Source organism: Chionomys nivalis, chromosome 4 (assembly GCF_950005125.1).
Source record: "Chionomys nivalis chromosome 4, mChiNiv1.1, whole genome shotgun sequence".
Lineage (NCBI taxonomy): Eukaryota > Metazoa > Chordata > Mammalia > Rodentia > Cricetidae > Chionomys > Chionomys nivalis.
Genome location: NC_080089.1, coordinates 84,803,800 through 84,830,602, shown reverse-complemented (window position 1 = coordinate 84,830,602; position 26,803 = coordinate 84,803,800). Strand labels below are relative to the sequence as shown.

Below are 26,803 nucleotides of genomic sequence, written 5' to 3'. Positions count from 1 at the left end.
TCACACCAACTTATGGATAATCTTAATGAGGTAAAAATTGGCAAAATCAAAGTTAATAGTAGACATGAAGTAAAAAAGAAAACCCGAGAGACATAGAGTCTTCAGAATTCTGAACCTTGGTACTTTTCAGACTGATTCCATCATAGCTGGAAAGTACATCTGTCTCATGCTTAGGGGATTTACTATCTTTATTAACATAGCACACACACATACAATTTTTTTTGATACAGGATCTCACTTGGTATATCCCAGTCTGGCCTGAAATTCATTATATAGACTAGGCTGGCCTTGAACTCAAAGCAGTCCTCCTGCCTTAGACGCTTGAGTGCTACAATTGCAGGTGTGAGCCACCATACTCTGCAGCCTGAAGTACTATTTTAAGATGCTCATCTATATATATACCATATAGATATGTATATGTAGCATGTTTAATTTAAATTTTTTTATTTCTAGGATAGCTTTTGATTTAGATGGCTTGTATATTGTGTTTTTAGAAATTTTATGTGGTCAATATTTATGTTTTATAAACTGATGTACAAAAATTAAAATTATATGTACAATAAAATATTTTTATTATTTCTCACTTTGTTTATACATTGGTGGGAAAACACTAATTGAGAACTTTATTATCTGTGATTGTTCCTATGCGTCTCCACATGCTTCCCCTCTTAGGTATTTTAGGAATTTTGATCCAGTTGTAGCTAGTGACAGTTTCTCAAAAAAATATAATTTGGACTGTGTTATTAACTTTGGGATCTAAAAGTCGAATTTCTAAAAAGCATTGCATAGCTGCTTGATTTTCAGCTTATCAAGAGCTACTTTGGTTTGTTATGAGGAAAAGAGGAAGAAACACATCTTACGATTAGGAGCAGAAAGCACTGTAGTTTAAGACAAATGATTATTGTTTTGTATAATAGAGAGAATATGAAAAATGCCATTATTTTTCCTGAGACTGTAGAGGTAGATTTGTAATATATCTAAGTCAACCGCCAACTTCTCTGCTCCCAGACACCCAGAGCCTTTGAATGTGAAGGCAGAAGATGGTATCTTGGACCCTCACTAGTCTAAACGGGTAACTGTGGATTGAAACAACAGAAAATGTTTTCGGAAAATCACGGGACTAGGAGTTCCAGAGCTTTTACACTAAAAGGTCACTGATATAATTTTATTTTCCTGGTTAAGAATACCAGCAGGAGTGCTTGAGTTCATGATGGTGATTCCATCATGAGTATTCACAGGACTCTGAAGATTGAACGGAGCCAAAGACTGCAGTACGATATTAAGAGTTACAATATCTTTTAAATTATTCAGAATCTTCAAAGGTATTTTCTGACTTGATTGTGACATAGTATATCTATATTATAAATTAACACACACACACATGTTAGAAAAGCCTTATTATGCTATGTATTGTATGACTCCAGAATTCTTATGTTGGAATTGTAACTCCCAGTACCTCAGAATGTAGTCAGAAAGGTAAGGTCCCTAACTACGTAATTGAAGGGAGATCTTTAGGGTAGGCCCTGATGCCATGATAATGAGAATTATTAAGGTATATTATAGAAGAAAGAGCTGTGAGGACACAGGGAGCAGTTGATAGTCGGTGGATCAGAAGCCTGTACGTGGAGTAGGAGAAACGTCAGGATGAAACCAGCCTTGCCAGTAGGTGGATCCCAGAACTCCAGCCTTCACAACTGTGAGAAATAAATTAATTTTGTTTAGAAGTCCCTGCTTGTGTACTATCCTTTATGTTGGCAGCCCTTACCATCTAATACACACATGTGATTAAAGAAGTTTCAATTGTAAAACTTTCACTTGTGTTTACTACACTCTGGTGGTATCTATTATTTCGATTCGAGAAAAAAGTAAGCTAGCAATCAGTCAATGTCTCATAGTCAAAAATCTTCCTGCTTTGGCTCCTTTAAGTGGAGATTCTAGAAAGCTATTAAGGAATATCTTTACAGAGTAATTCTTTTCTTTGTCCTCAGCGTTGCGTATGGGACTCTAGTTTAGCCCAGCTTCCTGTTTTTCTATGCACATGTGTCAAAGTCATAGATTTTATCAGAGGCTTGGAAAATCTTATTTTTTTTTAATACTGGACAATGAGCCCAGGGTCTTTTGTACGTTCAGAAAGAACTCTACCACTGATCTAACTGTAGCCCTCCCCGCTTCTCCTTTGAGACAAGGTTTTGCATTTATAAATTACCCAAGCCTGCCTTGAATTTAGTTGATCTGTTTCAAATAGCTAGAACAAAATGGCCAGGTAAAGGTGTGGAAAAACATAAACAAGAAATGCAGGTGAAGATCCTCTGTTAGACAGTGCAGGGTTCATGTTTTGAAAAATTGAACAGAGGTGGAAGCAGGAGGATTTCAAATTTGTGATCAGCTGAAGTGCATGGAGAGTTGTGCATCAACCTGGATCAGACAGTGAGGCCCCACCTAAAATATCCTCCAAAATCAGACCAAAAACATCAGCTAGAAATCCTACCCCAAATAAAAAACAAAATGTAAATGAGAGAAGGAAATCTTTATAGTGATGAATCAATTCGGAATAAATTATAATAGTTATGAATATAAATCAAGTAATTTTCAATCACAATTGTATGAAAGACACCTTCCTAAATTCTGTGTTCTTATAAGGAATGTGGGGGTGACACATGTTAATTACTTTAAGTTATTCATTCTACACTGTGTACATTTCCCTAATATATGTAACAAATACAATTTCTATTTTCAAATTTAAAATCATTAAAACTAAATTTTGTCTTTTAAAGCTATATTTTAAAAAAGTCACTGTATAACATCTAGGAGAAGTCTAATACCTTATATCTTAAGATAGGAAACTTTAAACTTCATAAGTGCAGGATCTATCAAACAAATTCCATTCTCAAGTTTCTCAGGCAATTTATGATTTTTGAAGTCCTCAGAAAAATTCAGTTTATCTATCAGGAAAATGGAAAACAATTATTCCTTCTTTGAGAACAACATGTAGCACGAAGGTATTGCTGGTTTCAAGGGATCACAGACCATCAAGTTACAATGTTTAGTTGGAAATGCTGGCATGTGAAGAAGCAGGGGTGATCTATGTAGCCATCGCCAGTTTCAAACAGTATCTTTTAATTTGTATGTTTAGACCATTTACATTCAGTGTGATTGTTACATTTGGATGTATAGCTACCATTATTAGATGTCTCTCTGATATTTACTCTGGGATTTCTCCTTTTCTATTGTTTTAATATTTATAATTGTATTTTAGTCTACTTAGAAGTCTTATGATCATACCTCTTTGCATAGTCATTTTTCTTTATTAGTTCTGGAAATAATGAAATACTACTCTTTTATAGTCTATGCAGCGTTAAGATTTTGCTACTCATTTGGAATGTACCACTATTACCGTCTTGTGGGTCTCATTACATTTCTCTGTGACACATTGATAGAGGTCCTGTCCCTGGGCAGGAGGGTCTGGGATCTCTAAGGTAACTGAGCAAGCCCAAGGAAGCAAACAGGTAAACAGCATTTCTACAATGATTCTTCTTCGGTTCCAGCCCCAGGTTCTTACCTTGAGTTCCTGCCTTGGCCATTAGATGAAAGAGAAGATAAAACTGTCCTTCCCGGGTTGCTTATGGTCGTGGTACTTTATCACAGCAGCAAAATGTAACTAACATAACACCGGAAGCATGGACTTTCTAACGTAACTTGTTGGAAAATATTAGCTGAGCGATGTTAACTTTATGTATCACAGGGGTGCCCATCCATTTGGTCAGTCAGTATTTCTTTTTAGGAGTGCCATAGAGGGTGTTTCTGGGTGAGTGTAACCTTTGATGTAACCTTTGAGTTGAGTAAAACAGATTCTCCTTTATAGTATGGGTGTGCCACGTTTAACCAGTTGAAGGCCTGAATGGGATAAAACAAGCAGGGAGGTTCTCTTTCTGCCTGTCGTTAAGCTGGGACTTCGGGTATTTTTTTGTTTTTTTGTTTTCCCTTTTCCATAAATTCCCTTCAAGGATCTTGTACTTTGGGCTTTTTGGGCCTGATAGCATAGCACCGACTCCTCTGGGTCTGCAGCTTGTTAGAGGTAACACTGTGGCTTTTCTGACCCCCAGCCAGTGAATCGATTATAGTTCTCTTATAATTAGTAATTCCCATATATATGTGTGTCTATACAATGAATTCTGACCAATACAACAAACTTTACAAGCTCAATAAAGTAGCAAGCTTAAGTCAGAAAGCATCTTTACATGTCAGCTGTGGCCCTGTGGAGGAAGCTGCCTGTGGAATTTCTGGCGTTATGTCAGAGGTGCCTTAAAATCTGAAGCGTAGTTCTCTGCAGCAGTTCTTGACATGTTTTATGCCAAAGGCCCTTTTTATAGTTCGTTATATACCTTAAAAGCACCCTTTAAAATAAACAGTGCACCTGATAATACAAGCAAAACCAGTTATATTGAATATATTTAAAAATACGTGAATCAAGATATTAAAGACTGATTGCACCAAAACAGTAAACTTGAGATGCTGACAGATGTGTGCAGTTTAAAACAAGTCTTTTATTTACTTGTTTTCAGATAGCTTACTGTTTTGAGAGGTAGACATGGCAAGATTTTATGTGTGTGTGTGTGTGTGTGCGTGTGTGCGTGTGTGTGTGTGTGCGTGCGTGCGTGTGTGTGTGCGTGCGTGTGTGTGCGTGTGTGTATGTGTGCGTGCGTGTGTGTGTGTGTGCGTGTGTGTGTGTGTGCGTGCGTGCATGTATGTGGAGGCCAGAGGACAGCTGCAAGTGTTGTTCCTCAGGAGCCATCCTCCTCTCTTTGAGACAGAGCCTCTTATTGACATGGAACTTGCTGGTTCTGGTTAGGCTAGATTTTACCTTAAAATATTTATGCATTTTTTTCTTTTTTGAGACCAAGACTGTATACCTCAGAGTGGCTTTGAACACTTTTCATTTTTATTTACTTTACTTGGATTAATATAACTCAATCTTTAGACCAGGCTGACCTTGAAGTCGCAGCTTGAAGCCTGTTTCTCCCTGGAAAGTCACCACCTACCACACCTGGATCTGTCCTTGATCTCTACTCTTCCTGCTTCAGCTTCTCTGGGGAGTGCTGGAATTATAGGCAGGCATCGTACCTGGACTCTAAATCCTGGATTTTAAATCAGTAACACCCCCCCCCCCCAATTAAAAAAGGAGGCAGGGGAGGCATTTAATCAGGTGCCCAGTGTACAACTATGAAGATGTTACATTTGATTCCCAGCACCCATGTAAAATAGTGGTGCACGTCTCTAACCCCAGCCCTAGTTGGAGTGGAGACAGGAAGATCTCTGGAGCTCATTGGCCAGGCAGCCTAGCTGACTTGATGAGTTCCAGGTTCACTGAGAGACCCTGGCTCAGTAGGGTGGAGAGCAGCTAAGCCAGATGATCAGTGTGGACCCCTGTTGTTCATGCACATGCCTGCATGTCCACATGCATCTGCGCACACACAGACACAAGCCAACCACACACACACAAGATGATGAGTGTGGACCCTGTTGTTCATGCACATGCCTGAATGTCCACATATCCACATGCATCTGCACACACATGCCAACACACACACACAAACACACAAGATGATCAGTGTTGACCCCTGTTCTTCATGGACATGCCTTGCATGTCCACATGTATCTGCACACACATAGAAAAAACCAATATATACACACAAGAACAAGATTTACATACCACTAGGAAAATTATAAAAAGATTATTTTAAGCCGGGTGGTGGTGGTGCATGCCTTTAATCCTAGCACTTGGGAGGCAGAGGCAGGTGGATCTCTGTGAGTTCGAGACCAGCCTGGTCTACAAGAGCTAGTTCCAGGACAGGTAGAGAGAAGGGCTCACCACAAAGGGAGGGACAGAGAATGTTTGAGGTGACAGACTGGTTTTGGTGGAACTGATTGCATAGCACTGTACACTGACAAAAACTAATAGAACTAGTGATGGAAAGAATACACAACATGTCCACTGCACCAATTCTATTAGGCTCTAGTCCATTCAGCAGATGATCTACTGACTTAAAATGAAGAAATGTACGGCTGGAAAGATGGCTCAGCGGTTAAGAGCATTGCCTGCTCTTCCAAAGGTCCTGAGTTCAATTCTCAGCAACCACATGGTGGCTCACAACCATCTGTAATGAGGTCTGGTGCCCTCTTCTGGCCAGCAGGCATACACACAGACAGAATATTGTACACATAATGAATAAATAAATTTAAAAAAAAGAAGAAGAAATGTAGTAAAAAGAACTAAAAGTTTGTTCATAACCAGCCTGGTCTACAAGAGCTAGTTCCAGGACAGGCTCCAAAACCACAGAGAAACCCTGTCTCGAAAAACCAAAAAAAAAAAAAAAAAAAAAAGATTATTTTAATTAGAAAAAGTTTATTTAAATAATAATTTTGAGGACTAAAACTGTGTGGAAGGAATGGTTTTCTTTTTATAGATGTAAAATATGTATATAAACTGTTGTAAAATTCAAAATATGATAATAAAAATTCAAGCTCAATTTAACCTTTTTAAAAATTTATACCTGTATTGAGACACGATCTTGTTATGTAGCTTCAGCAATCCTTGACTTTATAATCATCCTGTCTCCAACTTCCCTCATGCTGGAATTACAGGCATGCAACTAGCTTCAATTTCGCTTATTTGATTTAAAATAATAACTAATAAAAATAGAAATTCTCATCCTGTATATATATGGCAATAAAATTTTCCCAAATTCTAAAATATTTTAAGTATGAGGAAATATTTTTAAAAATTGATTTGTCAGATTATTTGCAGTAACATTAAATCTACATAAAATAAGTTTAAACAGTAGACTATGAAAAAAGAGTCAAAGACATCTCATTTAGACAAAAAATAATACTTAAAAATTAGAATGTGAAGTATATCAGTAATGTGCTTTTAGTCCTTTTTACTATATTTAATAATATATGAACAAACTTTTTTTTTTTTTTTTTTGGTTTTTTTGAGACAGGATTTCTCTGTGGTGTTGGAGCCTGTCCTGGAACTAGCTCTTGTAGACCAGGCTGGTTATGAACAAACTTTTAGTTCTTTTTACTACATTTCTTCTTCTTTTTTTTTAAATTTATTTATTCATTATGTGTACAATATTCTGTCTGTGTGTATGCCTGCTGGCCAGAAGAGGGCACCAGACCTCATTACAGATGGTTGTGAGCCACCATGTGGTTGCTGGGAATTGAACTCAGGACCTTTGGAAGAGCAGGCAATGCTCTTAACCGCTGAGCCATCTTTCCAGCCGTACATTTCTTCATTTTAAGTCAGTAGATCATCTGCTGAATGGACTAGAGCCTAATAGAATTGGTGTAGTGGACATGTTGTGTATTCTTTCCATCACTAGTTCTATTAGTTTTTGTCAGTGTACAGTGCTATGCAATCAGTTCCACCAAAACCAGTCTGTCACCTCAAACATTCTCTGTCTCTCCCTTTGTGGTGAGCCCTTCTCTCTACCTGGGCCCCTGCTTTTCCAGAACATCATGTGAGCGGAGTCTGGTTTCTTTCACCTGACCTAATGCATCTGAGGTTAGTTTGCATTGCACGTGTCAGCAGTTGTCTCCTTTGTAGCGATGAGCGTGTAATGTGTGCTCGAGCAAGCAGAAGCGCTGTACCTGTCTTCATGAGCGTGTGACCAACACTGCAGGGTGGCTGCACCTCACTCGTCTTCTCTGTGGAACAACTGAGATGATTTTGGCTGAGTAGTGTCTTTGTGGTTGTTACCTTTCACTTGCTTTTGTGATTTGTGATGTTTCTTTCATGAAAGAAGAAATAGTGTTTGTTACAGAAAATGGTTGGGTTAATTCACAATTTGTGGGTTACCTGTTAAGTGTCAAGTAGCATTCTAGGCGCCGGATAAACACCCATTCATGTCCTCTTACTTCAGTTGTCTTGAGCACATTAATAACTGTGTCGTCACAGTTAGCATCCTATGTATGTTATCTGTCTCAAGATTTTTTGTAAGAGTTGAAATTTTTGCATTTCTGCATGGTTTAATTTTAGTTATAATTCTGAGACAAGTGAATCCAAACCACACAAGTTCTCTGTGAGCATTAAAGATGGTCATTGGAAAGGACAAAATATGTGTTTCCTGATACATTTCTGCTGAATCAATGACTCTCTCCCGCAGCACCTTCAGTGGCTGTGTTTGCATATGGATTCTAACAGAAACCCCTCGTGTAGCGGTTTGCTTCAGATCTCTGCAGAAGAGGCGTGTTTTCTCCGGAAGCTCTGTGGATCCACAAGAAGCGTTGTTTTGTTGGCTGCCCTTTGCAGTGAAACAGAATAGCCTTCTATTGTCCAGTGGTTGAGTGCAAGAGTCTTGGAGGCCAAAGGAAAAGAGAGAGAGAGAGAAACTCAGATTGGTCTTCTGAGAGGGTGAACTTTACAGGCGGTCTGGAAACCTGATCTGCGTATGGAGTTAACCTTGTCAACTCCATGACAAACTTGACAGAAGTCCAGTGCAAGTTAGACCCTGCATGTGCGCTCCGGAGCCCTCGTTTGTTGTGCAGGCCATGCAGGAAAGCACGAATGGACAACTTTTTTGAAACACTTCACTGCCAGCTTCTGGATGTGGCTGACTTATCAGTTTCTGTGAAATTGTCCTGAAACGATGCCTCTAGTGATATGGTAAATAAAAGCTATGGTTAAATCGAATCGTGTATTATCCTAAAAGTTTCAGGATTTCTAGTTAAGTTTCCTTAGTCCCTGATTTTTTTCTACACCCTAAAGGGTCACAAAATGATAAAAACTTAATAATGGGACCCTTTTTTCACTTTTGACTTGGCTCATTTCACCAGATGTTTCAGCCTTAATTATTAGTATATATTTTTTTGTTTTGTTTTTAACAGATGAATTGGTGCTTTAGTGTGTCTGTGAATATTTGGCAAGCAGTGTAGGAGTCTGCAATTACTAAACATCAAAGCCTGGGGAGATTTCCAGATGGCATTCTCGTTTACATGGTGTATGGTATACTGTATAGAGGTCTGCTCGATCAGACCAGATGGGGAAAACATAAGTAAAAAGGCCTGGTGGACTCTGAGTAAAGATGGCTAAGTGCATGTGTTAGTACTTCTGACCACAAGCTGTATTCTCAGAACACCATACTTTGGCTGGTAGTTTTGCAGGCACCCACAGTGTATAACATTTAGTGCTTCACTGTTTCTCGTTGCCATTTGTATTTATTTGAGGGTTTTTTTTTTTTTGGCCTTAAATTTTCTCCTTTCTTTTTCTTCCCTCCTTCGCTTCCTCCCTCCTTCCATCTTTCCACTCTTTCTTTTTGTAGTTTGAAAAAGGTTCAAATTTCTGTTCTGTTTCACACACACACACATGAATATGTGCAATTGAAAAATCTGTTGAGTTATTTCTTCCATCTTACAGATAATTCTTGCACAAATGTCCCTTTTTGGTTGCTTTAAGTTTAAAAGTAGTTTTACCATAATGAATAATGTAATCATTTTTCTGAACAGCATTTTATACTTCTCAGCAATGTGTTTCTAAAATTCAATATGTAAAATGTCCTGTTTTACAACTCTGAGATTCCATATTACACCTGTAAGAATGGCCAAAATCAAAAACACTGACAACTTATGCTGGAGAGGTTGTGGGTAAAAGGGAACACTCCTGCATTGCTGGTGGGAATGCAAGTTGGTACAGCCCCTTTGGATATCAGTATGGCGATTTCTCAGAAAATTTAGAACAACCTCTCTCAAGACCCAGCAATACCACTTTTTGGTACATATCCAAAGGATGCTCAATCGTACCACAAGGACATGTGCTCAGCTATGTTCATAGCAGCATTGTTTGTCATAGTCAGAACCTGGAGAGAACCTAAATGCCCCTTGACCAGAGAATGCATAAGGAAAATGTGTTAAATTTACACAGTGGAGTACTATACACAGAAAAAAAAATAAAGACATCTTGAAATTTGCAGACAAATGGCTGGAATTAGAAAACATATGAGTGAGGTAACCCAGACCCAGAAAGACAAATATCATATGTACTCACTCATAAGTGGTTTTTAAACATAAAGCAAAGAAAACCAGCCCACAGATCACAATCCCAGAGAACCTAGAGCACAATTGAGGATCCTAAGCGAGACATACATAGATCTAATCTACATGGGAAGTAAAAAAAGAGAAGATCGCCAGGCGGTGGTGGTGCACAATCCCAGCACTTGGGATTAAAGGCCAGCCTGAGCTAGTTCCAGGACAGGAACCAAAAGCTACAGAGAAACCCTGTCTCGAAAATCAAAAAAAAAAAAAAAAAATGACTTCAGGAATGCTGTAATGAGCATAAGTATAAATATGTTCAAAGAAGCATAAACCTCAACACTTAGATTTTGAAAATAAATTATTTAGCAATTACTAAGTTCAAAAACTCAAAAAAAAATCTCCTGAGTAAATTGGGAGCATGGGAACCGAGAGAGAGGGTTGAAGGGGAGAGGAGAGGCAGGGAAGGGAGCAGAGAAAATGTCCTGTTTTGTGTATGCAGTAAATTGAGTTATTACGTCAGGATTCAGGAATCATTAGTCCTCATTGTACGGACATTCAGGGACAGAGGGAACAGCTGCAGAGCCATTTGTGTCTTTAGTGTCCCTGTCCGTCTGTCAAGAAACAGTAGCATCACAAGGTCCAGGCCTTAGTCTTGGGGCTGCAATGGTAAAATATCATGGACTGGGTTTTAAAATACAAAGTATGTATTTTTGCCTTTCTGAAGGCTGGGAAGCCCCAGGTCTACACAGTATAGTATCTGGTGAGGGATCCAGTTCCTGCTTCACAGACAGCCATCTTGTATCCTCACATGGCAGAAAGGGCATATAGGTTCTCTGAAGTTTTTTTTTTTTTTTTTTTTTTTTTTTGTCCTAGTCTAATCTTATTTTTATCAGGCAACCATCCATCATGCCATGTCAGCACTTAATAATGGACCTGAAGAAATAGCAGCCCAGTCTTGGATCAGATGCCTTCTATGATTCAGTATTTCCACTAGGAATCTTCTAGAGAGGATTCCTCATCCCAGTCTACCAGATAAGTCTCCTTCTGAACAGATGTTGGGCCTCTTTGCTTTGACTTCCTGTAGTGTACTCCAACAAATCTTTTAGGTCCGTTTTGTATCAGCTCCTTATTTCTATTTATTTGTTCGTTCTTGAGTTCTATAGTCTTCTACAATTACTATTGCTTTATAGTACCTATGTTTATGTAGACAGATAATTTGACATGGGAATAGTAATAATGGTGATGAATCTAGAAATGACTTAGGATCAAGCACTTGGGGTCAGTCTTGAAAGAAGGTATAGAAGAGCTTTTCTTTCTTTTTTTGGGTTTTTTGTTTTTTTTCAATACAGGGTTTTCTTTGTAATAGTCCTGGCTGTCCTAGAACTTGCTCTGTAGATCAGGCTGGCCTTGAACTCACAGAGATCCGTTTGCCTCTGCCTCCTGAGTGTGGGGTTAAGGGTCTATGCCGCCACTGCTCAACAGAAGGACTTTTAAAGTTAGAGAGTAATTACATAAGTCCCCCTTCCCGTCCGTCCCTTGTTCCCTCTTTTTTAATTGAGTGTGTCTTTCTTGTCTCTCTCTCCTCCTACCTACACACATTCTTGAATATATAAATACAGCCTGCTCAGGCCATTTAGCATTACTTGTTATAATTTCAGGGCTGATCATTTGGTTTTGGATAACCAGTTAGGGGGCTCATCCCTGGGGAAGAAGATTTTTTCCTCCTCTCAATATTCCTTAGGTTCTTTGTTTATGGGTAGAGCCATGTGAGATTTCCCCCTTCTGTATTAGCATGTCTGTCACTGGTGTACTTCTTCATGTCTTGTTCAGGCAGCCATATGGTAGTTGAAGTACCACGAATTAAACTTCCTTGTCATTTTAGGAGACAAAAACCCCACAGCGTATTTCCTGGTTCCCTGGCTCTTACCATTTTCCTCCCTGTTTTCCATGATGCAGGAGTTGGGTTATAGATGGACCAATTGAGGCTGGGCATTCTGTAATGACTTGTTCTCTACAGTCTGACTGGTTTCTGTAAAGGTCTCCATCTGTTGCAAAACAGAGTGTCTTTGATAGATGGTAAGAACTACAACTATCTGTGAGTAGAAGGATAAATATTTAGAATGCATCTATGAAGCACTGTGTTTTAGTAAAGTGTCAGTTGTAGGTTCTAGAAGATCCATGACCTTACCAGTCCTGGGTAGTTGTCTTGATTTCTAGTACCAGGAATCATTTTCCGTCAGTTAAGTGGGCCTCAAACCCAATTACATATTGAGTGCTACTTGCACCCTTAGGGATTTCTCGCCATGATGGTCACTGTTGGGCTTTTTAAGTGTTACAGCAGGTTACTATTGGTTGCTCCCTCTCTGGGAAGCTTGCATAGTGCCTTCCAATACTGCCAGAGCTAGTCCTCAGGTGGAGGGCTTTCAAGTCAGATCCAGCTTGAGTCTACAGGTCTTATGTCCACACTGTGGGGTGCCAACAAGATCATTCTTGATAAAGATGCCATGCATGGAAGACTACAAATGTGCTGCATCTGAGTTTGGGAAGAAATTCGTGTAACCAGGATTGCATAAGGCTGGTCAGAGATAACTTGAGGTGGAGGGTTGAAACGGGTCCCTGTGAATCATGCAGTTTATTTCCTGACCCAGTTCACAGTTGGAAGCACAGCAGGTGTCAGCTGACCTACTTCTAGCCGCATTTAAAAATAGATAACTATTTATGTTCATATTTTCTGACATTAATGATTGTATCTTTCATTTTTGGAGTACACATGTATATGGTGTATATACTGTATTATGTATGTGTGTATATGCAAATGTGGAGGCTAGAAATAGACTAGGTGTTTTTCTTGATCACTTTCAATCTTTTTTGACACAGGAGCGCTCACTGACATTGGAGCTCACTGATTGGCTGGCCAGCTGGTGGTCCAGAGTTATAGACATGTGCTACCTACCTGGCCTGACTTTTGTGTGCGTGCTGGGCCTCACAGCCCAGTTGCTCATGTTTGTGTAGCAGCCACGTTCCTGGCCGAGTGCGCTGTCTCTCAGGCCTCTCACGTGTGTGCTCTTCGGTAGTTTCTTCCTGTCCATTTCCTGCTCTCAGGTTCTGTAGATAAGGAAGCAGATGGTTAGTGCACAGTTGGCTGGCTGTACTTGTAGCAATGCTAGGCCCTGCCCTCCCCAGATCTGTGCTTGTGTGCTATTTGTCTTTTTCTCCTCTGGAAATCATTGTTTTCCTTTTTTCCCTAGGATTTGGCATTTACTCTGGAAGAGAGACAGCAACTAAACATCCATGGATTGTTACCGCCTTGCTTCGTCAGTCAGGAGATCCAGGTCCTTAGGGTAGTTAAGAATTTTGAGCGTCTGAACTCTGACTTTGACAGGTAACACATTTATGAACATATTTCTCTTACACTCTCTGTTATTGTTTTTTATAAAAGAAAGTTGGGGTGTTACATGATTTGGAATGGATAGTTAACTTTAAGGAGAATTTGTTTGCAAATACAGTGATTTTTTTTTTAAAAAGTATTTATTCTCTCTATAAGATCATTTGAATTCTCAGTTTACCTTTCTCAAGATAATTTTTCTATGAGAAAATTATATATGTCCACATTTACTTAATATATTTATATGCAAACATGAATATTCTTCACAAAAGGAAGAAATACCCAAGAAAATTTCTTTCCTCATTTCTAAAACTGACCATTGGTCATTACTGGTGTTTCTGCTGGCTGTCTTATGGCGGAGTGATGCAGACTTTCAGTCCTGAGCAGTCTGGGCCTTGTAGGGCTCCTGCAGGGCGTGGGTTTTCATCCACACCACAGCAGGGTGGAATCTGATGGCTGGAAGGGGCCGTCATCTCATCAAGTAAGTTTCCTTTGAAGGAAGCGCTCGTGGAAACTATGTTAGTCTCTTCTGAGGGCAGTTTTCCCAGTGCTAATGTAAGCTCTCGAATTTCCCAGCACCATTCCAATTGGCACAGCAGAGAATAAGCTTTTAGCACACAATCACACACTTAAGTGATCTCTGACCCACACCAGAGATCAGTGCAAAGGGTCTCGTTGTTACTGAACACAGTTTGTCACAACTTTTTAGTTGTACAAAGTAGTTTGAATTGAAAGGCATAAAGGGTTATGCATAGAAGGATAACTAGACCAGAAATGCCTCTACATGGAGAAAGGCCGTTAAAAGCTGGGTGTGGCGGTGCATTTATTTAATCCCAGCACTCAGGAGGCAGAAGCAGATGGATCTCTGTAAGTTCCATGTCAACCTGGTTTGTGCAGTGGCTATCTAGGATATCCAGGACTGCGTAGTGAGATTGTCTCAAAAAGAAAGGAAGGAAAGAAAGAAGGAAAGAAAGAAGGGCCATTAGTTTGCTTGAGTTAGTGGTTAAACTCTACTATGATATTTTCATCTCTTTAATTATAAAATAAGGACTATGTCTGTCCAAGTACTGAACAAAATTATGTTATTTCACAGTAGTAGTGATGTTTGAATGGTAGTAATCCAATTTGTGTTTCCTCATTCTTTGAGATGTTGAGGTTTTTGTATGTATACATTTGTGTATGTATGCATGTGTATGTGTGTCTGCGTGTGTCTGTAAGCATGCACATGCTTGCACTTGTAGCGGTCAGAGGTTGATGTTGGATATCTTTCTCTCTAGTCCTCCACCTGTGACAGGATCCCTCACTGAGCCCAGAGCACACTGACTGGCTAACCTGGCTGGCCAGTGGAGCTCTGGGGGTTTGCTTGACTGTAATCCCAGCACCAGGTTATAGATATGGACCCCTCTGCTCAGAGCTTCAAACTCAGGTCCTCATGTTTGCACCTCAGGCACTTTCCCCACTGAGCATCTCCCCAGTTTCTTAAAGGATATTTCTAAAAATTGTTGCTACTGTTTTTTTTAAGGCAGGGTCTCACTGTGTAACTCAAGCTGTCCTCATATTCATTCCTGCCTGAGTTGCCCAAGTGTTAGAATTAGAGGCACATGCCACCCTGCCTGGCTTTCTACTTAACTAAAGATGTACTTAATACTTGATTGAAATTAGATTTCTAATAGCTATTTTTGCAATTAGATTTTGATTGTTGGATATAGATCTAAAATTGTGTCCAATTTCCACAGGTATCTTCTGTTGATGGATCTGCAAGATAGAAATGAGAAGCTCTTTTATAGTGTGCTGATGTCTGATATTGAAAAATTCATGCCTATCGTTTATACTCCTACTGTGGGTCTCGCATGCCAGCAATACAGCTTGACATTTCGGAAACCGAGGTACGTAAACTTTTATTTTAAGTACAATTTGTATTTTGGAGAATGGAAAGCTAGCTCCATGGTTATTATAGCTTAGCTCATTCTGCTCTTGTAAAGGACCTGAGTTTGAGTTCAGTTCCCAGCGCTCACAGTGGGCTGCTCACAGCTGTCTGATACTTCAGATATTGAGGATTCAATGCTCTCTTCTGGCTTCTCTGGGCTGCATTCATGTTTATATACACATTAAGTAATTAAATAATTAAAATTACATTTTCATTAACTGTAGTCACTGGTACACAGCAGGTCTCGAGGACTCCATTTTATCTAGTTGAAATTCGGCATTTTTGACAATCATTTCCTAATCTTGCACTAAATCCTATATTGTTGCTTGCATTGATTGACCACTTGAGATGGCACACATTAGTGATTTTCCACGCAGTACTTTCTGTGTTTGACTGTTTCACTTAATACATTGTCCTCCATGGTCACCCAGGGTTTTTTTATAGTGACAGGGTAACCTCCTCCTTTAAGGCCAAATAATATCCCATTGTGTTTGTATTTTCATTAATTCATTTGTTACCGGCATTGAGTTTGGCTCTGTATCTTGTGTATTGTGAGTGTATTTGACAGTCTGACAGTGATAGCAGTTTGACAGACTGATTCATTTTCTTTGGATCCATACACAGCAGTGAGATTGATAGATGTTTTGTCTTTAAATTTTTGAGGTCCCTCCGCATTGTTCTCTATACTGGCTGTATTAATTTCCCTTGCTTCTATCACCAGGTAATACTTTTTCATTCATACCCCAGGCAGAACGTCTCTCATCATTTTGAGGCTATCCATTTCAGATGTCAAGTGATAGTTGACTGTGGGTTTGATTTGCATTTCACTGATGATTAATAATGTTGGATTATTAATGTTCATATACTTCTTGCCATTTACCTGTTTTAAATTTTCTTAGCGGTTCATTTATTCTATCTTATGTGTATGTCTTGCATGTATATATGTGCACCACATGCATGCCTGGTGTCTTCGGAATTTGAGGACAGCATAGAATTCTCCTGCCTCTCCTTTCTAGGGTTACAGGCATGTACCACCACGCCTGGTTTATGAGGTGCTAAGGACGTGGCTTAGAGCCATGTGCTTGCTAGGAAAGCACTCTGCCAGCTAAGCAGTGTCCCCGGCCTCCAGATCAATACTTATATGAATAATCCTATTCCTAATGACTGCTGAGGGAAGAAGCTGGAATATGCATTTACCGGTTTCATGAGGAATTTCGTCTCCTTGGCATAGATACTTTGTGTTGGCGTTCAGGATGTCATGGATAATCAGTTTTCAGACTGTTGTTGGGCTTGCTTAGGTTGTCTTACTCCCATGTGCCCACAGCACTGTAATTCCTACAGAATTCTGCGTATTTGGTGTTTCTGTCTGCTTCTCACAGTCACAGCACATTCAGTTATGGCTAACCTTACACAGATGGTAGAGCCGGCTCTCTGTTTTCCTGTTGTACCGAGTTCTGTCTCACCTGAGTTACTAATATACCTTGTGAAACGTTTCAGAAAGCCTCGTACAAATTAATAATACAGACGTATAAAGCAGACTTAAAGAGTTTCTTTGGAAGTATTTCTCCTTCCTACTTACTATATATTTTGAACTTAAAAATGTTAAATATTAATTTTATGTGTATGAGTGTTTGATTGCATTATGTAAGTGTACCACATGCATGCCTGGTGCCTGTGGAGGCCAGAGAGAGCATCGGATCCTCTGGAAATATTTACAGATGGTTGTGAGAAGTCATGGATGATGGGAACCAGACTGGGTCTTCTGCAAGGGCAGCAAGTGCTCTTAAGTCCTGAGCCTGAGCCATCTCCTCAGTCCCTACCTACCGTATTTTAAACATGCATTTTCCCCAAAATATGTCTTTTTTTTTTAGCTACATCTCATTATACTATATATTTGATAACCATGTTCGTTCTTTTGATATTTTTAATGTCTGTCAAGATAATTTTGACCCCTAGTCATAGCTAGGTATGAGATTCTAGAAAGGGACACTCTTCTGAGACAGGGCTCTCTATGTACCAGTTTGTTTTGTTTCCCTGTGTGGACTAGGGAACCATCAATCTCACAGTGCTCCAGCCTCTAGCTGTGGAGCTGGGATTGTAGGCATGCACCACTACACTGGACCCGAAACGTCATTATTACAAGTTATTCTTGCAGTCCTGCTGAGTATCCAGCGCCTGGCTGGTGCTCAGTTAATATGCCCTTTCTGCTATCTCATTGAAACAGTAATTCAGGAGCATCCTGTTTGTGCACTCTTAGAGAAAATGTTCAGTAACGATGATCCATCATTTTCCACTGCTGTTTAAATTAAACATATTATTTAAACAGACAAATCCTCATAAATAATTGATCCTGAAGGAAATGCAACTCCAATGAGTCAGTCTACGAGAACAAAGAATTTTGACTGAGTATAGACAGCTTGAATGCATACTTTTTTCACTTCTCATCTTTAGGCAGTGAGTCACTGATCTGATTTTGGCAAACAGGTGGAGCTAATACAGTTTACTGAAAACAGATTAAAAAGCAAAACAAGTCTTTCCCAAGATGCCCAGACTAGTACTGTTGGTCCACCCAGAGTAAAGGTGCAAACAATGTTCAGTGCTCAAATTAGTTGGAGAAAGCTATAGTGCATTTAAATTGAATTCTTGGCCTGTTCCTTAGAATAATATCTATTTTGTGAGGTTTTGGAGGGTGGGATTGGGCGTAATACAAATGATATAGCTGAATAATCCTCAGTCGTGGTTATTGTTGCATAAGTATTGTAACACCCTCAGGATGCTTGCCCTCGGAGGCAGAGCAGTACTCACCAGCCTTTACCATAGTCGTGTACGTTTGCAGAAGAGGAACATCCAGATAGGTGGGCCTAGAAGTCAATAAGATGTGTGGGCTGGGAACTTAATAGATGCTATATTCAAAGGTTCTATTTTTATTATAATTTATCTTTATTTTTGAGATTTCACACATCATATCCACCCTCTATTCCCCCCCCCCTTTTTTTGTTTTTGTTTTTCAAGACAGGGTTTCTCTGTGTAGCTTTGGAGCCTGTCCTGGAACTAGCTCTTGTAGACCAGGCTGGCCTTGAACTCATAGATATCCACCTGCCTCTGCCTCCTGAGTGCTGGGATTAAAGGTATGCAGCACCTCCACCTGGCAATTTCTCCTTTCTTATTTCCTCCATCTCCCTTCAAATTTCATGACGCTCCAACTTTTGATAATCCAGTTAATGATGTCCAATTATACATGGATTTGGAGCCATTCACCAGAGTAGAGAAAGCCACCAGGGGCAATACCCTAAAAAATTATTCTCCTTCTCTGTGTGTGACACTGTACCTAGGGAGATATGAATAAATGTTCACTCATGCCATATAGGGAACTGCATTTGTCTAGAATTTCTAGAGGAGAGTGTCAGCTTTAATTGAAATTTGATTTGTGACATAGCAAAAAGAAGAGAAGCTAAAACCAGTGGTGGTGCTCACCTTTAGTTGCAGCACTCAGAGGCCGAGGCAGGCGGATCTCTTGAGTTTAAGGACAACCTGATCTACAAAATGAGTTCCAGGACAGCCAGGGCTACTTAGAGAAACCCCACCTTAAATGAATGAATGAATGAATGAAAGCTTAAAATAATATTTTAAAAAATCCCTGAGGCTAACATTCCTTCAAAAAAATAATGTTTCTGTTAGATTATAGGGACTATATTGTACTAACTGTATTAACCATGAAGTGAATGCTTAATTGAATAGAAGTGTTCATATTGTTTAAACGATATGTCATATAGGTGTACGATACTAATTTTAAGTTAGAACTACTTTAGTAGCTCATTAGCTGATTGTAAATAAATTAAGCATGTATTGTTTATGGAAAGATACATGGTTTTCTGGCCAGTTTGGATAATTTGCAAGCTACATGCTCAATCATTGAAATAACTCTGTGATATTGTCCTAGTCAAATCAGATGCTGTATCCAACTACCATAAACAGAGTGACCTTTTCATTAGAGAGGCTTATTTCTCCTACTCCTGGAGTCTGGGATCCTGTGATCAGGGTGAGCATGGTTGGGATCTGGAAAGGATTGTCTCTGGGCACTGGATCACTGTCTGGTTGCTTGTTATATCTTCATGTTATTAAGCCCTCTGAGAATCTGTTTATATAGGCACCTGTATATATTGTCCTGGTCTTATGGGCTCTCTGGCCTGATTACTTCTAAAATGCCCTGCCTCTTCATGCCACAGCACCGGGATCAAGATGTAAGCAGTTAAATTTAGGGAGTGTGTGGACCTCCGTGTCTTGCAGCCACTTTAGTAGTTTTGCACTATTCTCATTATTGAGACATCAATATGCAAACCCCAGGCAAGCCAGGGCCCAGAGGTCCTGGGTTGCCTGTCAGAGGCAGGTGGAGCTGGCTTTTAGAAAATGGGCCCGATGGGTGTTTATGGGAGGGGTCCTTCAGGATTCAGGCATTGCTGGCTAACAGAGCTGCCCAGGTGAACCAAGGCTGGATTTGGTTCTCTTGAATTCAACCACATTAGAATTGTCAGGCACAAGCTGGTTGTGGTGGCACACCTTTAATCCCAGCACTCAGGAGACAAAGGCAGCTGGATCTCTGAGTCTGAAGCCAACCTGGTCTACACAGTGAGTTCTAGGACAGCAAGAATGACATGGTGAGAGCCTGTCTCAAAAAAAAAAAATAAAGTTAACATATTAGGAAGTATAATAACTTTATACCTCTCACTTAGTCTGTGAACTTTAGAAATTCTTTTAAACATCAAATCACTGATTACATTTTTAATTCTTCCAGAAGAGTGGTTTATTGTTAGCTATTAATAAACTCTGGCATTTACTTGTAGTAACACCTTTGCTTTTGTTTGTACAGGTTCTGCAGTTAGCACTCCCGTTAATTTGTTTCGTCACCTTTAAAATAAGCTCAGAAGTTGCATTGATCATTCTTAAGGTTTTAAGAAAGAGAAATCATGTGGGTGTTCTTCAAAGCTATGAAGCAAATGAGAATGTCTGAACTAGGTAGTGTTTAATTGTTACTGCAGTGGATCTGTTGGCAACTGTTAAGAAAAAGCTGATTGCCATTGGCACTGGAGATGCAGGTGTTGATGATCTCTGAAGTGCAAGCTCAATTCTTCTTTTCCCCGAGTAGGACAAATGCTGCATTTATGAAATGTATGAGTGATTTGTCCTCAGTAGGAGTGAGGTCGAGTCTCCTGTAATCATAAGAACTGGGAATTCAGTGTGTGCCCAGAGGAGTTTTAAGTTCCAAAGTATTTTCTTTCTTAAGCATTGCCTTAATTAGGAAAAATGTGGAGAATGGAAAAAATGCAGACATGAGTCAAGCATCAGTTCTTTACATCAGGATCTAAGGGTTGGCCAAATTTATGCATAGACATATAAATCTCTTTGGCAAGGCAGTGAGACTTATCTGCTACTGTAAAAAACCTTTAGAAATATAGAGTAACAGCTCATTGAGCCTCCCGCCCATCTAGAGACTTGATATGTGGAAAGCTTGAGTGGAAACTCGAGTTTCAGATCCAAAAATAATTTTGCTACAGCCTGTGTGGTACTTCCAGGTGTTTTGGTTTAAGTTTACATGAACATATGGAGAATTCAGGAACAGTCTGCCAAGTTTTATCTCAGGTAAGTACTCATAAAAGCACATACATTTAGTTACTCTCCCATCTACTGGAATGCATATATTTTAAATGAGAATTCTAAACCTTCATCTGCATTAGTAAAAATAAAAAATGAAAAGAGGCATTTATTCTTAGATCATTTTATATTAAATATTCTCATGCCTGGAATATTACTTTTATTAGATAACCGTGTTTTTGATGGGTCCCTGGCAGATTGGACTGTGTCCAGGGAAGGTGACTGCAGTAATAACAGCTTTTGAACCTGGTCACCTGAGAGCAAACGGGAGGATGTAGAGATGCAAGCCTACAGGCATATAGAAGGCCGCATACCTCTCTATAGGATAGTTATAGGATGGAGATCTGCAGTCGCTGGATGGAAATCCCTGCAGAGATACAGTACTTTACAGAGCTTTCTTTTTTTTTTTTTTTTTTGGTTTTTCGAGACAGGGTTTCTCTGTGGTTTTGGAGCCTGTCCTGGAACTAGCTCTTGTAGACCAGGCTGGTCTCGAACTCACAGAGATCCGCCTGCCTCTGCCTCCCAAGTGCTGGGATTAAAGGCGTGCGCCACCACCGGCTGGCTTTACAGAGCTTTCTAACTGGCATTGGAATAGACTTTTACCTTCAAAACTGGGAGTAGTTGAGTGGTTTGGCTAAGCATTGGTGGTACCCGCTCTAAATGGGATTCTAGCCGTGGGTTTATTGGGAACCTTTGAATTCTAAGGTCACTTTGTTCTTTTCATTTATCTTATGTTGAATTTATTTTCATGCCATAAGGTTTTGTTTCTTCAGTTCCTTCTGGTCTGTCCTTTTCTTCTGTGCAGCCTCCTCTTCTGGCTTAGGAACAGTTTGTTACCTACATGAGAGTCATGTCCATGTGGCAGGGGAGCTGTGTGGGTCAATCCGCCCATGAGCTCCAGAAGTTCAGTGGTGCACATTGTGTGACTTGTTTACTTGGAAATGGTCAGTGACGTCTACACGCGTAGCTCACCATTATCTCTGCATGTGCAGCCAGAGCTCAGCTCTCTGTTCTTTCTAGTCCCACTGTCTGGCCTGGGGACACAGTGACTCTTCCACTATACACTGAACAGCACACATGGACCAATCCCTAGCATTTGCACGTGGTTGCACACTGCCAGCTCGGGTCCCCCTTGCTGCCTCCATCTAGCTCTGCCGTGCCATTTCCATTTTGCTGACTCGGTGGGTGTTACCAATGTCTTGTTACTTAGTGGGGATTTTTTAATTGTTTTTATTGAGCTATATGTTTTTCTCCACTCCTCCATTCCTCTCCCCTCCCCTTCTATCATCTCCCATGGTTCCCATATTCCCAATTTACTCAGAAGATCTTGTCTTTTTCTATTTCCCTTGTACATTAGATCCACACACACATGGCCTCTTTAAAGTGACATCCTTCAGATAGCTTGTAGTCAGCTTTTTAAATTTGCATACCCCGAGGGCCTAGGCATTTTCACACATGTTCTTAAAATGAACGCAAAGACCTGCACCTCTTGGTTTGCGTGATTTTGTGGGGTTTTTCTGTGTCCAGAGAGTAAGGGACTGTTTTCACAGATGTCCTCGGGCCGCGTTTAAGAAGAGAGCTGGCCACTTTGAGTTGAAATGCTCTGTGCATGTTTTAAAAGGTAGCTCACAAATTAGTACTTTCAGGTATTTGGAACCTCTCGTGAAGTCACCTAACAGTTTCAATTACTTTGAAGGAAATCAATTACAATTTTGATTGCAAATTTGAGATTTATGAAGAATTGTATACTCTCAAACAAGAGGAATTCACAATCATTTAATGACTGGATTCATTAAAATTCTCACCCTATCCCCCTAACAACATGTGGCCACAACAAGCGTGTAATTTTATTTGGTTGTGTTGGTAATGTTGGTATTCTCTCACTTGGTGTGTATAAATTACACTCTTTGGGTCTGAGTTTTGTGTGCTCTTTGGGGATCGTTAGTCTTAGTATGCTTTTACTTTTGCTATGTGTTCTCCCTATTGGGTTGCAGAAGCATCAGGAAGCATTTTCCGAGGCAGTGCCGCGACCCTGCACCAGAGTCAGCAGTGGGAAGGACAGAGTAGGGTCCACCCTGGCTGTAATTATCTTTGCCCAGCTTTCTTACTTGCTTCCCATCTGTATTTCTCAAGATCCAGACACTACATGACAAAAATAATCTGTATTTAATATTTTCAGAGAGGTGGTCTATCTTTCAAAATATGATTGTGAATGTTTAGAAGCAATAGCATAGTGAACTCAACAATTTTAGTTCAATACTGTTTTATTCTATATTTCATTAATATTTATATCATATTAGTAAAGTTTTAAGATCATTGACAAGATTCCAAATTATGTAATTATCTATTCAATTTATGAGTTATTAAATGTTCTCTTTTTAACTAAAAAAGTTCGCCTTTTAACTGTGTAACTCAGTCTTAAATATGATCGGCAGATGAATAAATGGTGTGTACAATAATTTGAAATGTACCATATTTTATATATTTAAAATAGTGTAGCTATGTGAATTAAAACATTCGCTCTTAAAATGAGGTAATTTGTTTTAAAAGCTTAAAATATGGGTATAAACACATACAACCTTTATTCAAAGAAATTAATTTTATTGACATTTGTCAGATGTATGCTTATATATGATGAGGTCAGTTTTACCATAGGATTCTGTGTTTAAACCATGGGAGCTGTGCTGGAGTTCATCAGAACAGTTGTAAAATCATTTTATATATACTTTGAGTTCATAGTTATTTGAAAATATTTATGTAGAAGTAGTAATATATGTTATTTTTATTTTATTTTTAAAATGTTATAAATTGAAAATAATCATTACTAGAAAAGTATCACCAAGGTGTTAAGGGCCAGACTTCAGAGAGAGGGGGACGGGAAAAGGGGGAGAAAGGGAAAGAAGGGGGTGGGGTGGAAATGTGGTTGGGAGAGAATGAAAATGAAAACAGGCTAGAAGGAGAGACTTACTGAGGAAACTGGCCCTGTGGGGCAGTGGCTGCACCAGAGCTCTTGTGTCCAGGCTGAAGAGCCAGGGAAGGGCAGGTCCCACAGCCCAGTGAAGCCTGAACTCGTCCTGTGGCAGAAGTTCCCCGTCTTCAGGGGCAGTTGTTCTTTTCTAACAGGACTTTTAACCCCCTTGGAATGACCAGCATTATGATTTAGAGCCAGCGGAGTAACGTGAATCTTACTTTAAAATGATCTTTGTAGCTGGATGTGATGTGCATACTTCTAATCTCTGTGAGTTCAAGGCCAGCCTGGTCTACTTAGTGAGTTCTAGGCTAGCCAGGGCTATGCTGAGAGACCCTGTCACACAAACAAACAAGTGACCTTTGTAGAAACATCTAGAATGGTGTTTACACGTGAAAGTAGCTATCATATCCTCCTCAAACAATGTTGGGCCTACTCATTTTGGGCTGTGTTCAACCTTGGGTCTGAGTTCTTCAGAGAAGCTTCTTGGACATCTCCTTAACTGCTGTTTTTCAAAAGTATTTTTATATTTGCTAATAAACATTATCCTATGAAATAGAGTTTTTAGAGTGTTTATCACATGTTGCTTCCCCAAAGAGTATAACCGGAATAGGTAACTTTGTGTGGGTCTGTGCCCATTATCTCTTCTCTGCTTTCGTGTACCAGAAATCCTGAGTGTGTCCTGCATGTTAGGCACTTTACTAACCATTAGGTATGTAAAGATGTATTTCTTGTCCTTGTGTACTAGAATTGATGTATAATATCACGTGAACAAAGAGGTACATGAATGCAGAATGTATTTATTATAAAGGGAATGAACAGGATAGTGACAGTAACGTCCCGTTTATGTTGTAGCTAGAGCTGTGTCTCTGAGATGATAGTTTATTCATGCAGGGTAGGTGATAATTTGTAAAATACAAAAAAAAAAAAAAAAAAAAAACAAAAAAAAAGAAAGAAAAAGAAAAAGGAAAAAGAAAGGGTCTGAGGCCAAGCAAATTGTATAGTCAGAAGTTCTATCTTGGGGCAGGATGGCAAAGGCCAGGTTGTGATGCAGTTTGTTTGTAATTCTGCCCATTTGGAAGCTACTAAGCTGTTTGAAAGGGGACGATAGCCTCTAAGGTTTGAGCCGATTACTTGGCCTCTCCAGTATGGACAGAGGCTGGGGTGGAGTGGAAAGACCAGTAAGGTTTGCAGCACTGACTCTGTTTCCTTACCTAATGGTTACCTAATGGCTTTGAATGGACTTAATCCGCTTAGGCTCTGGAGGAAATCAGGTAAGCCATCAAAGCCACATAGTTGCCAAAAGTGGCAATTTGTTGTCCGTCTTTAGTTCTATTGTAGTGGCCACTGAGTAGCTGAGGTGACAGGCATGTGTAACACTGGTGTGTTGTATCTCAGTACATCAGCTGCAGATAAGAGGCTCTGCTGGGTTTAAGCTGGTGAGCTTGAGGCTTAGTGCAGTTCATTTGATTTGTAACCCAAGTCCTCCCTTTGTGATCTTACCTTTGTTCACCACGTATGCCATCCTGAGCCAACCTTTTCTCCCCACCTACCCTTACCTAGGAAGAGGAAGCTAGACCATGTGTTATCCTGACACTAAATCTTTTCTACTTCACTTCTGTGCACCTATTTTTGTTTGTTTGTTTGTTTTTTCGAGACAGGGTTTCTCTGTGGTTTTGGAGCCTGTCCTGGAACTAGCTCTTGTAGACCAGGTTGGTCTCGAACTCACAGAGATCCGCCTGCCTCTGCCTCCCGAGTGCTGGGATTAAAGGCGTGCGCCACCACTGCCCGGCCTTGTGCACCTATTTTTAAATTAAAACGTCATTCCCATGGGTGTGGAGCACTGTAGCCGCCTTCTGAATCTTCTGCTGTGAATTTATCACCAGCTGTGTTTTGGCTCGCCATTCTGTGGGCATAAGAATGTAAATACTGTAGCCTTATCCTCTATATCTCATATGTTCTTCTCCATGTTCCTTAGGAATTCATTAGCTCAACATTTTCTTTCCATCAGCTAAATCTAACATATGTCCCTTGTCAATAAAATATATTTCTTTTATAATCCATACAAACAAGTCTGGTGAGCCACTCCACCCACCAAAATGGCAGTGTTCTGCAGGTTTTATTCAGGGTCATGGTTTCTCTTCTGTACATTCTCTTACTAACTTGAAACCGAGAGTTTCCAAGTCAGCATCTCTACTCCACCGCTTCCTATGGTTACTCCATACGTTTCCAACTATTAGGTCGCTCCTCTTACATGGTACACAGTGGCCTACAGCTTCCTGACTCAACATCCCTAACCTGAGGCGGAGAAAGGCAGATTTCTGTGAGTTCAAGGCCAGCCTAGTCTATAATAACTATTTTCAGGATAGGCTCCAAAGCTACAGAGAAACCCTGTCTCGAAGACCAAAAACCAAACCAAACCAAACCAAAACCAAAACAAAACAAAACACAAACCCAAAAAAACCAAAACAAACGAAAAAGAATTCCGTCTTGAAGCTGCCTTTGCATGGGAGGTGTGTTACAGAACTTAGAAAATTGTTTACCTGAAGTTTAGATGGACCTACAGTTCCCAAAGGTCAAATTCTTTTTATTAAACAGAATTTATTTTTTAAGTATTAAATCTTAGCTTAACACTGTGACAATAGCAGTTATAACTGGAGCATAATTACTTGTGATGATAAAATATAAGAAAATAGGAAAACCATAAACTATCAGCTAGAATTAAATTAGATTTCTAGGACCAGAAGCCTTTTAAAAACTATGCAAATACAAATTATAATTTACAAACTTCATTCCTGGACTGGGCAGATGGCTCTGCAGGTAGAAGCTCTTGCCACACGAG

At 39.8% G+C, this 26,803-nt stretch overlaps 1 protein-coding gene across 3 annotated transcripts in view; it reads left to right on the top strand.

Moving 5' to 3' along the window:
- Positions 1-26,803, top strand: part of Me1 (malic enzyme 1) — a 119,199-nt gene that overhangs the window by 8,764 nt on the left and 83,632 nt on the right. For 2 of the 3 annotated variants that reach the window (XM_057768175.1, XM_057768173.1), the window contains exons 2-3: positions 13,281-13,414; positions 15,154-15,303. In XM_057768175.1, the coding sequence (XP_057624158.1) occupies positions 15,167-15,303 (137 nt within the window). In that variant the 5' untranslated portion in view covers positions 13,281-13,414; positions 15,154-15,166. Of the gene's footprint in view, positions 1-8,168; positions 8,669-13,280; positions 13,415-15,153; positions 15,304-26,803 lie in introns of all 3 variants that reach the window. The other variant, XM_057768174.1, reaches the window with a different exon arrangement.